Here is a 16,414-nt window from a genome sequence, read left to right as displayed (position 1 = left end):
TTTTTCTAGGATAAATTTTATTTCTTTGTTTTGGGTTTACATTTGCCTCCTTGCTAACCATTTGAGTCATATACCTTCTTTTCAATCCATATCTTTAGCTTTTGAGCCTTTTGTTTCATTCTTGTTTCCATTCTTGATTTTTGTGAAGCAATGAGTTTGAATATTTGGTTCTTACGCTTTTTGTATATATGTTTGTGATTTTGGTTTCGAATAAGCTTGGGGAAGTTGGTTTTTTGTTTGGTGATTGCTTGATTATGGTGTTGAGGATTGATCACCCTTTGCTTCACAATTTAGGTATATCACCAAATTTCAAATTTTAGCCTACCTTCTCCCTTTTTGCCCTTACATTACAACCCTTTCCAAAACCTTTTGACCTTTGTGGTTGAGTCACAAGTCGGTGGAGGGAGATGAGAGTCAAGCCTATGGAGCGGTTTGCATAGTCAAGAAGTCGAGTAGCCTTAAAATCTCTTATTTTTCGGTTCCTTTAAGGAATCATTGAGATGCTCACTAGAGGTGGATTTGAAACTAGTAGGGAGAACGCGATAAGATTGTTTGGGATGAAGGTGAATTGTGTCTCATTAGTTCTCTATGCTTAGCATATCTTATGTTTCAATCAACCTTGGATATCTTGGAATGTGCATACCTTATTTGTCTAGAAAGTTGTTTATTCATTTGTATTTGGTCATTTGCAAAAGTCCATTTCAAAAGCTTTTGGTTTTACCTTTTCCCTTTTGATTTCATTTTCCTTTTATGATTTGCCTCATTTTACCTTTGAGAGTTATGGGTCAACTCTTTGGATACCGTTACGAGAACCTCACTCGTCCTCATTGGCGACTTTGGGGTTTAAAGGGCTTGTTGTAACTAAAAACAACCGTGATTCCTACGAAAGTGAGTCTTAGTGTACATTCTTATCCTTTTCTTTCATTTTTCTTATTTGAATAAGTATTCCATCCTATTCCTACTTGCTTTTTTTTTTTTTGCTCGAGGACAAGCAAAAGTCTAGATTGGGGGAATTTGATGAGTGTCATTTATGACACTCATTTAGCTTCATTTTGGATGATTCTTAGTTGCTTTTATAGCTCTTTTTATATCTTTTTCTCTAGTTTTAGCTTTTATTTCTCTACTTTGTTCATTCTTAGTTGTTTTCCCTTTTTTTTTTTTTTTTGCATTTTTAAGTTTATGTTGCCTTTTCTCTTTTATTTATTTGATTTTCTTTGTTTTCAGGAGAGAGGTGGTGTCCAACGCTCTCCATGGCGTTTCATCGGGTTCTATGAAGCTTAAGGTGTAAGTTCATCACTCTTTTGTAGCTCACAAGTCAAGGTGTGCTAGTTCCAAGTGTTCAAGCCTACGCTCTCATGCTGCGCTTGCATAAAGAAGCAGTGTTGAACCCACTGTCGGCAAGATTTGGGACTGCCATGTTTATCAAGTGGAGCGCATGGATTGCATCGACGAACGCATGAGGAGGGTGCCCTGCTCCAGGGGTGCGGGCACGTACCTCCTGTGCATGGGCTCGCCACCCCTGCTTCCCGTTCCGTACCCTTTTTCTTTGCGACCGTGCAATCCGGAGTGAGGGCGTGCTTGTACGGGTCTTTTTAGGACGACCAACTGATTTCTCCTTAGATAGTTTTACTATTTATAGATTTTCTTTCTATTTTGAGAATATCTTGAATCATATTAGAATTAGATTTTGAAACTAGATTTTTAGAGAGAGAAGTTTATTCTTGGAAATTCTTGTTCTTAGATTCTAGAGAGAGAAACTTGTTGATTTGATGATTGCTACATTTGATCTCCATTTTCTTTGATTTTGATCAAATTTTTGTAAGAATCTCTTTCTCTTTGATCCAATCTTTGTATTTGATTTTGATAATTTATTGAATTTCAAGTTGATTGATTGTTGATAGTTTGATTGCAATGTTGATGATGATTTGTTGAGTTTTGTTCGTCATTTTTACAATGTGTAATGAGTAGATTCCTTGCTAGGGATGTGGTCAAGCATGCATAAATGATAGATCATAGCTAATTGGTGGATTTTGATTGATTTGATATTGTGATTAAATTGGTTGATGGAAATTGTGCATGTATTTAATTTGTTAAGGAGTAGCTAACCTTGATTTTCAAGCTAGATTGCATTGTGATTTTCCATTGATATAACACATTGATTTGGAAAGTACATTTATTGATTGAACTTTATTTGTGATGTTCCTAGCTAGTCATTCGTAGAGACCCCTAGTTTGACCCCTAGGAAATAGCCTGTTGAGTCCTTTTGATTGCAATTGCTATTTCCCCTTGCAATGTTTGATTGATCAATCTCCTATCCAAATAGCATTTCTATTGTGAGTGCAGGATCCTAATTCCCTAGTGTTTGTGATATTGATTTTCATTCTTGATTAGTTGTTAAACCTAGACTACACTAAACCCTTTCCAATCCCTTCGGAATAGCTTAGCTTAAGACGATAACACTTGGCCTACCATTCATCGTGGATCGACCTCGACCTACCCTATACTAAGTCTAGGTGTAGTAAAGTTCATAAATTTTGTTAATGAGATTAGAGCACTTGACGACATGCTTAGACCGCCCATCAAATTATCATTAGCAATATTATTAGACATAATGATTAACTTAAATAGTTTGGTCCACCTAAACTAAATTGTCATTAACAATATCATTAGCTAAATCATATAAAACAAAAAAATTAGCAAAAGAAAACTAAATTGTCATTAATAATATCATTACCTAAACTGAACTGAACTGATTAGAGATGAACTAAACTGAACCGAACTGAAATTAAGCTGAAGAGAACAGGTTCTAAATCTAACAAACAATTTTTAAAAGATGAATGAAATACTTCCTCCATATTTTAATAAGTGAAACATACCCCTTGTGCACGTATGCGAGTGCAACACTTTGACTGATGATGTTTTTTTACTACCGATAAGTAAAAATTATAACAATTAAACATTAAATGATACTCCGTATATTTTATTATCGATAAGTAAAAATTTTAACAATTGAACATTAATAAATCATTCATTGGGATGATTCAAGTATCCACAATATTATATTTATTTGTATAAATCACAAACACTAGTCAAAGTAAATTAGATAAATAGTGTAAAAGTCAAAACGTTTAACTAATTTAAACACTGCGGGAGTACATTTCACAAAGTTTCATATGTGAATAGCCACACCATATCGTGTGGCTTGGGTTACTTATTCACATGTTACTCTATTCTAAGTTACTTAGTTATGGTCACTTAGTAGGGGTTATTCGGTGGGTTAGGGATTACTCAATCAAGGGTTACTCAATCAGTGAAAAGTTACTCATTTAGTATTTTAGCGTGTGTTAGCCAGCCATACCATGTGATCAATCATATAGAAAATGCATTGATACTCCCTTCGTTTTTAAATACTTGCTCCACTTTCCTTTTTCGACCGTTTTTAAATACTTGCTCCTTTTTCTTATTTGGAAAGCTTAAAATATTTAATTAATTTCACTTACCGAGTGGACCACCATTAATCATATTTTATTAATTTTATGTTCTCTCTCCTCCAATTCTCTCCACTACTTTTGTTTTTTACAATTTTTTATTCTTTCACCTACCCCACTACCTTCATATTTTATTACTTTCTCTAATTTCTTCTAAAACTCATCGCATGGAGAAATAGAGCAAAGTTTTTAAAAGCAGAGGGAGTATATTTACTTAATAAAAATTTTACTTGTACCTACCTTCCAATTGAAAACTAACCATAAAGATACGAATCAAGCGTAATTAACGCCAATACCGTTAACGGGACCCACCACAGAAACGAAGTGATGGTAGTTATGTAAATATGCCATGAATTTTTTATTTTTTTATTTTATTTTATTTTTTGTCCCCACAATATTTCAAGTAATGAATGCGCAACTGTGTGTAACATCCCTCGCCTTTTGGGCATTATAAAACGAGGCCACCACTTTGGGTCTAAAAAACAGAACAAACTAAAACTACTACTCACTATTCACTTTCTTTCTCTTTTTCTAGGGTAAACGAAAGAAGAGCATTTCTTCTTTGTTGCCCCCCCCAAAAAAAAATAGAAGTGTCTGTAAATTTTTATTTAAATCGCTCCACTATACTTTTCCTCACCCATTGCTTTGTTCTCGCCTCCATTACCTCCGCAAACCCGAGAATTTAGATATTTATCCACAATGTGGTCGTTTAAGAAGCATTTGAGCCTCTGTTTAGTAGGGGCTTTTTTTATTTTTGGGTTTGAGGAGGTTGTTGCGACGGCATTGCGCAAGAAAACCGTCGCACATTGGAAACCCGCTACTGCTACTTGGTACGGTGAACCTAATGGTGACGGCAGTGATGGTGAGTGCGCTTACTTGCTTCTCAAATAAAATTTTAACTCTTCTTGCCTTATTTTCGCCGCTTTACTCTAGTAATTTTGACACAAGTATTGTCAACTTTTTATTGTTAATTGATTAGTGCAATAGTGCGTTACCTTACATAATTTTTACTAATTGAGCATTGCGTTGATATTTCAGTTAGTAATGTGAAATCTCTTTGTATTCTTGTCTATTGCATTTACTTTATATTCTAAGGGTCTAGCTTAGTTTCCTAGGCTAATAAATAAGTGTACATGACTTTATGTCATAAACTCCTAATTAATTGGTCCTACATTGCTCAATTTTATTACTGTATTGTAGAAGTAGTTACGAGTATTTTCAGTAAAAATAAAATTGCCCTGCCTTGTTTCTAGTGACCTTTTTCTAAGTGTGACCAACATACTTGTTAATGCAATATTAGAGCTGGTTTGTCATTGTTTTTTGTTTTCAGTTTTTTAGAAAACAAAAAAAAAAAAAAAAAAAAAAAAAAGTGTTTTTACTTTTCTGTTATCATTTTTCAAAATTATCATGAGTTTAATAAATTTGAGTAATTCTTTTATTCAATATGTGATATATCATATAATTTTGAAAAACAAAAAACTAAAAAACAGAAAACCCTATTAATGATATTTTTAATTATCAATAAATGTGATTTATAAAAGGTTAACATTTGATAATCAATTCTAACAAATAAACACATAATTATAGGTAGTTTTATATTTACACATTCATTGATCAAAGTAGTGGGGTAAATTTTCCATCGTACAAGAAACAAAATGGGACACCTATAAAAATGGAGTGAAATTAATCTTATTTGACATTTTTTTTTTTTTTTTTTTTGTAGTGATTAAGACATGTTTAACTTTTGGATACATATAGAGAAAAGTTATAGGTGATAATTATCGAATTATAACTGCAATTTTTAGTGGAAATTTTTTTAATTGCTACCATCACTCAAGTATTTTCTCTTACTGTAAGTAAAATTAATAAATTATTTACACTAATTTTCTTTTTAAATGAGGTACAGACTAGTAAGGAGGAAGTAAAATTATGATGAGTAGTTAGCTACCAGTGCTCCGTAAAAGAGTAAATTATCTGCTTAGCGCTTTCTAGAATGAGAATCTATTGAGACTATTGTTAAATTGTTATACTCCTTAATATGGCTTAATATTATCCACCAAAAAAAAAAGTTTATAGTTACTAGACGAAGTGTTATTAGTAGTTCATATTACATTATCGAAGTGATTATTAATTTTTCTTTATCTTAAACTAATTAAAATTTTCTTAGGCAAGTAAAAATCTGCTTAATTAAGATAATACACGAGATAATTAGTGAATAATGAAGACGGAAAAATTGATGCAGGTGGGGCATGCGGGTACGGATCATTAGTGGATGTAAGACCATTTAAGGCACGTGTCGGTGCGGTTAGCCCGATCCTATTCAAGAACGGAGAAGGTTGTGGGGCCTGTTATAAGGTCAAGTGTTTGGACAGTGAAATTTGTTCTAGGAGAGCCGTTACTGTTGTCATTACTGATGAGTGCCCTGGTGGTTATTGCTCCGGCGGAAATACCCATTTTGACCTTAGTGGTGCCGCCTTCGGTCGCTTAGCCGTTGCCGGTGAAGGTGGTCAGATTAGAAACCGTGGGGTCATTAATGTCATTTACCGAAGGTAACTTTCTTTCTTCTCTTTATATTTGTTGTCTTGTTGAGTTATGTAGTGTTTATATGAAAGCGGTTTAAGGACGTTAAATGAAAGTGATTTTAGGAGTCAATGCTCTTTGTGTATAAATATTTTCTCGATTTTATATTACTCCAGTTGACACATTTATTTAAATAAGTTTGTAAATGCAAAATTTTATTTAATTTTGTACTAAGTATATGAAAATTGGGGTGTGATAATAAACCATTATACACGTTATTTTTACTTGTCTAATGAGATTCTCTTATCTCCCGGCTCTACTCTCAATCGTTAACCTATGGAGCTAGACTAACTTAACATGTAAAAAGTGCCGATTATCTTAATTTTTTGTTTTTTTTTTTTTGAAAGATCTTTCATCTTACCTTATACAGAGTAAAAGCATTAAAATTATACACTTTATTTTTACTTGTCTAATGTTGGTTTAATTTATACTTGTACGTAGTATTATAATAGCCAATAAGGGCTGATTTAGGAGATGGGTTATGTAATTTTGTTCTCATTTGTTTTAGCCTTTTTGACTGGAAGCTTTTCTGACGTCTATTGTTTTGACTATTTGACTGCATTGAGATGTACTGTGTTTAATGTACTCGCTGTTGACTGCTCTATTGGTAGTTTTGTTGCTAACTGACTGAAAATTTGTCATGGAAAACTTCCGTATTTTAATAAGTGTAATACTTATTAAATTCGGTCGTGTTTTAATAGGTGTTACACTTTTTTTTCTGGCAAAAAACTACATTTAAATATTATATCTCTCTTCTCTTATAATCTCCATCCAAACCCACTACTACTTTTTTATTATAACTTTCCTCTCACATTCATTATTTTTTAATAAATTATTAACCCCACTATCTTTCTTTTACAATTATTTAATAATCCAATTACCCTATTTACCTCTTATTTTATTTAAATCAATTAAATTGTCTAAAACTATATGCCGGTCAAAATGTAACACTTATTAAAACATAGAGGGAGTACTCAAACTTCGTATAAATTATCATTATTACTCCTTTTGTTTTTTTTACTTGCATCACTTTGGATTGCACAAAGTTTTAGGAGAGTAATATAATATTATGAGTGGGTGAATAAATTATTATAGTAAAAGTAAGATGGGGACCATGAAAGCGAAAGTATGTGAAAAAGGATAGATATTTATATTATTTCAGTGGGTCCATGAAAAAGAGAGAAATGATAAAATAAGTTGAGTGGAGTTTAAAGTAAGAGAGTGAAATGATTAAATATAATAAAAAGTTACCAAAAATAAAAGTGATGTATTTAAAAAAAAATACTTCAAAAAGAAAAGTGATACAAATAAAAAAAAAAAAAAACGGAGGGAGTATTATGCTTCTTATTATATGTATAATTCTTTTTTATTGATACATATTCCAATTATCATTAAGGTGTAAAATAGTAAAACTAATGAAATTTTTTGTTCTCATTCAAAAAGGTGAAAAACTATATGTGAGCGTGTGACCAAAGTCTTTGCCTCACTATATTATAATCACCCAATTGTTACTTAATAATGCTAATTTTTAAATGTAATCACCTACTAAGTCATGTTAAGCTGTTGACTAATGCTTTTTTCTTTGTCCATAACACAAGTAATTTACAAATGTACAGTAGATTTTTTTATAGAGCAAATTAAATAATTATTATTTTGTTTAGTAACGTTACGGCTAATAATTTCGTGCTTAAATATATTTCTAACTTAAGTTTCTATCAAAATTATAGGACACCTTGTAAATATCCTGGAAAGAAGGTAGCCTTCCATGTAAACGAAGGCTCGACTAATTATTGGCTTTCTCTTTTGGTGGAATTCGAAGATGGAGATGGTGATGTAGGTTCAATGCACATAAGAGAGGTAATGTGTTCATGCGTCGGTTCATACATTTTTCCTATAATAATAATAATAAAAATAATAATTAATAGTAATAAGAAGGAAATTTTGATTTTTACCACCTCCAAACAACCACTTATTTGCTTTTATCACATCCATTAAAAAAAAAAATATTTATTTTACCACCATATAAAAAAAATGAAAATTGGCTTTTACCATCAATCACCACTAACTAACGGATTCCATCCATAAATCTGTTTGTGAGGCCTATCATGTCCACGTGTAACCATATTATTGGGTAAAAATTAAAAAAAAAATCTAATAATATGATGACACGTGGACATGGTAGGCCCCACTTCGGATTTATAGACGGAATCCGTTAGTTGACGGTGATCGGTGGTAAAAGCCAACTTTTATTTGTTTATGTGGTGGTAAAATAAAACTTTTTTTAAAAAAGGTGGTAAAAATAAATTTTTTGTTTTTTGCAAGTGATAAAAGTCAAAATAACAATAATAATGTCTCGTTTTCATTTTTTATTCAATACTAGTATAAGTGTATATCCCTTATTATGATCGTGTTTTGAAGATATTATATGGATTCTAAGAGCATCGTTAATGGTAATAGTGAGAGATTAGCTTGTTTATAAATTTCTAGCTAACACTAACCTGATCATTTAATAGACATGATAAAAGATACTTAACATACAAACAGGATTAAAGTTTAGTTTTTTTTTTTTTTTTTTTTTTTTTTTTTTTTTTTTTGGGTGTGCGTGTGTGCTGACGGGATAAGATAGTATTAAAGTTAAAAAAATGAAGGCAATATCATTAGTTCAAAAGATAATTTGTTATTTTTGAGTTCAAAAGAGGCATTTTAAAAGATAATTTGTTAGTGGTTCAGTAGTTCATCCATCATAAAAAAAGTTGCATCTTTTAATCTTTGGTGCCTAAAAGCACTGAACAAAAGCAGTGGAAATCTCTGAAGGCAATATCTTTTCATTTCTAGTAGAATATAATTTTCATGAAAATTTATAAAAAAGGTAGCTTTTGTGTAATACAAAATTAAAACATATATATAATCCCAAATATCACGGAACAAAGTTTGTAATTCCACCAAATCAACGTTCTCAAGCTACAATTATTATAACACAAACTTTTAAATAAATCGGATATACAATAAATATTGTACATCCGTTATAAAGTTACCCCTAAAATAAGCAAAAGTTACCCTAATATGGATAAATGTTACCCTAACATAAATAAATGTTACAAAGTATTTATACTTTATTGATAAAAGTTACCCAAAAAATTGTAAAAGTGACCCTAAATTTGATAAAAAGTGACCCCCGATGTACAGTAAATTACTGTACACCGGATGTATACAAAAGTTATTATTATTATGAGTAACTAAAGAAGATTAGAAAAAAAAAAAAAAGTATAGTTGTTCAGAAGAAGAATTAAATTTGTCAGTTTTGGTCGTGACAAAGTGTAAATGCGCAGTGTGCGCAATAGAGTGTGTATCATAGCTTTAATTTGCTTGACCCTCTTTGCTAAAGATTTTCTATGGGAGAACATGCAAAAGGACCCTACTTTTTTGTGTGACTTCTTACATCAAAGCATCACCTTCTGTTTAAATCAAATAATAGCCTTTCTTATTCCTTTTGAAATGGAAAAATCATGTATCTTCGATATACTCCTTCCGCTCATAAATAATCGTTTCAATTTTACTTTTATATTTACTATAAATTAAAGTAATATTTACCCATTATATATCTAATTATTTAAACATATTACTATGAAGTAACCAAATCATAAATCAGGTGTGCAACCCGGGTCGGATTCGTATGTAGTTGGAGCTAAACTCCCGTGAACCGAATTGGGCAAACTCAAAAGAAAAAAAAAAAAAAAAAATTATTGTACTATGAAGTAAATGGAATTTTACATAGCAATAACATTCTATAAACATACGATTAATGTAAATGTCAAAACGTCTGTTTAAAACTTCACCCTTATATCTTTTTTCTCATTGTGTTTGAAAATTGTGTAAATACTGAATACTCCCATGTAGTATACAGATGTGTTTTGAAGGTGTATCTAATTGTTTAATTAGTAATGATTTCTTGATCGAATGTAGCCTTCGATACAATATATTAACATCACCTAGGTAGCTAATTTATTAGTATAGTGACCTAGCTCATGTGCATCATTATTATTATAACCAAGTCAAATTCGCGACTTGATTATTAAACTAAACTTCCCATAACTATTCAAATAATCAGTTTCAGAGAAGCCGAAAATTGCCAACTATGTCTGACGAAAGTATTTAACTTCTAATGTAAAAAATTAAATGATGGCTTCTTAATCCATTAATATACAGTTTAGATTCCCCCTAAATAGAAGGGTTTGGATTAGAGTCGTTACTTAAAAGTTTATTGATTAAGAAGCCCTTCTCATGAGCAAAACAACTTATCTAAGTTATTTTTCCAAAGTTTTAATACACCCAATAAAGATTTACCCTATTTCGTCATCTCTAGTAGTCTACTAGAAAGTGCATTGTAATGAATTATAGTTAGAAAAAAGAACTAGCTACAAATAAGGTTTTCATGATGCACCATCAAATGTCTTCTCCACTAGAAAAAAGGCATAATAATAATGAGACAAAAAATTATACTAATTTTAGCATCCTACCTTAACTTTTGAACTTGACGTAATTTTCCATAAATTAATAATATCTATGTAAAAGGATGATTTAACATGAGTTAGGTAGATTATTCATTGGCCATATTGCACATGATTATAATTGTGAATGCAATTGTAGCAAAATCATTCTTTCTTGAGTTTCGAATTTGGGGATGTCTCAATGTCATGTTAAATGTATTTTATTTCAAAATCATCACATATTCACATTAGTGACATACTATGACTCAACTTTTTTGAAAAATTATGTACACACCACGTATGTATGAGGATATTTTTACTCCGGTCATTTGAAATATGACTCATATTATTTTAATAATAAATAGTTTAATGATGATTTAATTTTCTCGAAAAACTAATTCACATAATTTTCTAAATCAAAGAAACATGGTATGATTAAGGCCATTATACAAGACTTAATATTGAGCATTTTACCACCTATATGGCTCCATACCACTCTAATATCCTAATCTATGTTTGACAAAAAGTGTGAGAGCTTCTTTGTCAAACGAGCTTAGTAAAATGAAACGGAGGAATAGTATTGCTTGTGCATTATGTTATGTTAGAATATGTTAATATGTGTACGAATGAGCCTTTTTCTTTTTCTTCTTTTGTACCAAACTACCAACACATTTGGTTTATCATTACTCTCTACTTAAACTCAAGCTTGAGTCTTTTTTAGAACAACGTTAACATATCCATTGTCCAAAACCTTATTTTGATGTTATTTTCGAACAATGTAATTGGTTGTAAGCTCTTTCTACTAGTACTTGTAATTATAAGAGTTGGAGCTTAAAGCAAACATGGGAGTGTCTTTGATTGAAATTGGCAGGCAACATCAAGTGAGTGGATTGAAATGACGCATTTGTGGGGAGCAAATTGGTGCATAATTGGGGGACCTTTGAAGGGCCCATTTTCGGTTAAATTGACAACACTTTCAACGGGAAGAACCCTCTCAACTAGGGACGTCATTCCACAGAATTGGTCACCGACAGCCACTTATACTTCTCGCCTTAACTTCCTTCCTTAACTATTGTGATCCATTATCATGAAACTGTCTCATACAAGACTTTTCCTTTCCAAGGATCGTGCAACATTCGTATGGGATGGTGCACATGCAACTTAATATCGTGTTTCATTATTGTCTATCTTTTTTTTTTTTTTTTAAAGAAAGATGAAAAGTAGCATCTGATGCTCTTTCATTTTTCTTTGATTATCCTCTCAAAGTCTTTGTAATTGATGCTTCTTTCTAGTAGGGTGATCTGGAAGGGTTTGAAGGGAGCCCTCTCCTAAAGGAGGAGAGAGAGCGACAGCATGTGAGTCTTCGTTGTATGATACTATATAGTTGTAAGTTTGTGAGTTATTTATTCATGTTGTGTTTGTGTTTTTTTAATCATGAATGAGTAGCTTCAAGTTCAAATGTTAGTTGTGATTATGGATGAAAAATATAATATGTAAGACTATTTACAATAGGGTATAACCCTTTGTTTTATATTGAAAATTTCATCATTCTAGCTGCTATTGACGTCTTTTCTTCGTTTGTGGTTTTGTATGGTGACCTACTAATTTTCTTTACAGCACACAATTTAGAAACAAACTAAGATATATTGTATCATCCAATGGATGCTTACAATTTTAGTGGGTCAAATAATCTTTGATGTTTATCTACTGTTTGGGTGAAACAATATGTGGATTGAAGATCGGTTTGGACCGTGTGAGATGACCCGAAGAATACCTACACAGAAGAGAACAACAACTGGCCTGGGGGTGTCTTAGGAAACCCCTCCAGTGTTTAAGTTAGTATGTGAGATTGAAAGCTCAATGAGAGAATTTAATGCTTGCAAGTGTAGTAAATGAGAAGTGATTTGTAGATACCTTTGTCTATGTGGTTTTGGAGTTTTTATACCTTACAAATATGGGCCCTAGTATTGATGGGCTGTTTTGGTCCATATGGCAAAGGGATTTGCTTAGTGGACTTTAGATGTGTTGGACTTGAGGCATGGTAAAGGCTACAAATTTTATGCTAGACTCGCATCTAGTTAGAGCTGATTGGGTCTTGTGACCAGAAATAAACATTTACTATGACAAAATTGAACATTTAGTAATTGAACATATTTAAAAAGTAGTTGGTCCTCCCCAACAAAAAATGAACATTTACTACAAAAAAATAAACATTTAGTAAATGACAATATTTGAAAAGTAATATAAAACTGCACGTATATCAGAAAATTAAGATGAATACTTTGTTAAATGAATTGAACACTTTTTTAATGAAAAATGAATTCCAAATCAAAAGAAAGAAATATCCAAAACTTTAAATTAACATTACAATATATAAAAATGAACATTATAATATAATAGTAAAATAAAGAGACTATGAAAGTGAAAAAAAAAATATTGTAGATCTAATATTATATAATTGAAAAAAATAAACATATAATGTTGTTGCTTATTCATTAACATTAAGCTTCAAGTGAAATCATATTTCATGAAAATGGACATTTATATTATAAGAATGAACATCATACTACATGAAAAAGAACATTTAATTATTGAAAATACAAAACATCCGTAATACAAATGAACATCTAATTTCATAATTTTAAATTGAAATAAATAAATAAACAATTTGTTTTTTTATTTTTTTATTAACGTGATATACAAATAAATTAAACATACATTTTTATGATTATGAACACTTTGCTAATATTAACATGAACATCATTAATATACTCTTCAATTGTAATAAATTATTCACAAATGAACATAAAACATATGAGAATGAATATATATTGATTTTATAATGAACAAAATTGTACAATATGTTAAGTTAGAAAATGTTTATTTTTGTTATAAAAAATGTTCATTTCTGGTCGCAGAATCAGACAATTTTGGCTGGACGCGGGTCTAGCTAATCAATCAATCAATATATATATAATACTAAAACAGACACCAGGAATGACACATGTCACTTCCTGGTGTTGTTTTTTCCTTCCAAAACTTCTTCTATACTTTTTTTTGTTATTTTTTAATTTTTTTTCCAATGCCTTCATTTACTTTCTACTCACTATAAATTATATACAAAGTATTTGTGATATTTTTGATATATATACATATATTTCCATATATGTTATAAAATATCTTCCATATCTTTTTTTTTTTTTGAAGGAATAATTTCCCTATCGTATATATTATAATCCTATATATTTTAATAGAACAATACATTATATTTTATTCCTTCAAATATTGCATATGAACATTTAACATATAATAGATTTTAAATAAGCAAGGTAATTTTGTAACAATATTAACATATCTTAACATTATAAGCACTTAATCTATACATATTTAATCATGTAAGAAAATTTATTTAATTGTTTTTTTTTGTATCTCCAACACTTTCATAATATATACACACAAATGTATGGTGATCCAAGCGGAATTTTTTTTTTTTGCTCATTTGACGATTAAATGATCAATAATAATCATAAAAAAAAAAAAAAACAAACAAACAATATCCTTAACTTGGTGCACCCATATATAAGAATCTTTCTATTACTTATGCCCATTGGGTGCAGTACATAATTTCATAATACTTTAAAAAGAAAATTTATCATTATCTAAATACTCATGTAGATTAAGATGTAAATGAATATAATATTTATCTAATCCACAATTTCATGGTATATATATATATATATATATATATACATATATATATATATACATATATATATACATATATATATATATATATATATACATATACATATATATATATACATATATATATAAGATGTAAATGAATATGATCATTTATCTAATCCACTATTTCATAGTATATATATAAGAAGAAAATAATTATGTTATAGTTATATTTTGTCCATGTTAATTTATAAAACAAATATTTTTTTAATTAAATATAGTGAAATTATCGTGTATGGCACAAAACCTAATCTAGTACCAACTGAAGTGCTTCCCCTGTCCACGTCAGCTTTGTACTGTCAGCAAGTTAGTTATACATCCAACAGAAAGTTGTTAGCGTTTATTTTTGGATTATTACACTATATATATTCTACTCTTGTAGTTTTTATAATCAGATTTTCCCATAATAAAATTTCTCGAAATTTTCTCTAAGTTTCTTCTCTCTAGAATCTTCATCTTCTAAATTTCTCATAATTTTCTCTCAATTTCTTCTCTCTAGAATCATCATCATCATCATCATCATCATCATCTTCTTCTTCTTCTTCTACATCTCTGTTTCTTCACGTGGAGAATCATCGGTCAATCCGGTATGGTTCCAAACCAATACCCGTGCAAATGATTAATGATGTTCATGTCCTTGTTGCACAAGAAATAGTGCTATAAATTATACTACATACTAATCATGTTCATTAATCGTCCATCCTTTAATGGACCTCGATTAGGGATAATTTTGATATGACATTCAATATTCACTTAATAGGTGTTTCTTTATCCAAGAGATTGTCTTGATACCCTATTGATGTGAATCAAGAAGTTAATTCTTTTGAAGGGCCAAAGACACTTTTAGATGGTCCAAATAGCTTCATTATAGGCTGCCCAAAGAAAGAAATAAACAAGGAAAGACCCAATAGATCAATTGGGAAAGAAGGAAACTTGATCATCAAGGAAGAGGAAATTGTGCGGTTTTCTTCTGACGGCAATTGCGAAGGCAGCGCGCCACTCCAAGGGCCACGCGCCACCTTCCCGGAACCGCCTTGAACCCAGGTTCAACCATAGCCGGCGCGTGAGACATGGGGCAGCACATGAGGTGGTTTTCCGACGGCGATAAGAAATGGATGAAAATTTATACTTAGTTTATTTTTGAGTTTTGCTTGCAAGTTTTTACCTTTCACTTGAAAGAGTTTTTCTTGGTTTAGGCACTTAGGATAAGGTTTATTTTCTGATTATTTAGTTGCTATAAAACTTCCTAAGTATATTAGGAAAGTTTTTAGTTAATTAAGTAAAGTTTGTTTAAGATTAGTTTTAGTTTTCCTATTCTAATTAGAAGTAGTTTCCTATTCTAGTTAGGATACTTGGGGGGGCAAGGTTAGGGGTTTGTCCTAATCCTTGTAGGGATGGAAGTAGCTTATTTTTAGTCTATAAATATGGGAATTTCGTGGCTCTTAGAGACATAGAAAATCAAATTAATTTCAATTGAAATTGTTTAGCTTTGCTTAAACGTTTTCTTGCTAGTTTTCAATTCAAGGAGTTATTTTGATAATTAGAACGTGCAATTCTTAGTTCTAGGAGTAGTCTAAGATTGTTCATCAAAATACTTAGTTCTAGGAGTAGTCTAAGTAGTTTGATTAGGCATTGAATTCGTTCCAGGAGTGGTCGTTTTCAAGGTCATATCCAGTTACTTTCAATCGTTTTTTGTTTGAATTTCTTATCAAGAATGAAGCTTTATTCTTATTGTGTGATTTTAGATTCTTTATTAGTTTTAGGGGTTTAAATCCACATCAAATTGGTGTCAAGCTTCCTTCTTTCCCAATTGATCTATTGGACCTTTCCTTGTTTATTTCTTTATTTGGGCAGCTTATAATGAAGCTATTTGGACCTTCTAAAAGTGTCTTGGGCCCTTCAAAAGAATTAGCCTCTTGATTCACATCACTCTCCCCTTCTTCAAAAGAATTTGCCCTCAAATTCACATCATAAAAACAAGTAAAGAGGTTTGCAATGTTATATGCAGAATCTTCGTTACCATTATCAACAGAAAAGTCTTCCTTGTACTCACCGTCTTCACATGCCATGGGTCCTCTATTGATCTCTTCTTTGAATACTTCTTCCCTTAGAAAC

The 16,414-nt window shown here is 30.8% G+C and overlaps 1 protein-coding gene across 1 annotated transcript; it reads left to right on the top strand.

Annotated features, from left to right (window-relative positions):
* The first annotated feature begins 3,985 nt into the window (after positions 1–3,985).
* LOC145589526 (expansin-B3-like) lies at positions 3,986–11,763 on the top strand. The gene is made up of 4 exons (XM_081646128.1): positions 3,986–4,350; positions 5,731–6,037; positions 7,796–7,925; positions 11,427–11,763. The coding sequence occupies exons 1-4, from the start codon at positions 4,188–4,190 to the stop codon at positions 11,622–11,624; spliced, it is 798 nt and encodes a 265-aa protein (XP_081502254.1). The 5' UTR covers positions 3,986–4,187; the 3' UTR covers positions 11,625–11,763.
* The last annotated feature ends 4,651 nt before the right edge of the window (positions 11,764–16,414 follow it).

Source organism: Chenopodium album, chromosome 17 (genome assembly GCF_948465745.1).
Source record: "Chenopodium album chromosome 17, dcCheAlbu1.1, whole genome shotgun sequence".
Taxonomy (NCBI): domain Eukaryota; kingdom Viridiplantae; phylum Streptophyta; class Magnoliopsida; order Caryophyllales; family Amaranthaceae; genus Chenopodium; species Chenopodium album.
Note: the sequence above shows the minus strand (reverse complement) of the source record. Positions and strands in the feature narration are given on the sequence as shown.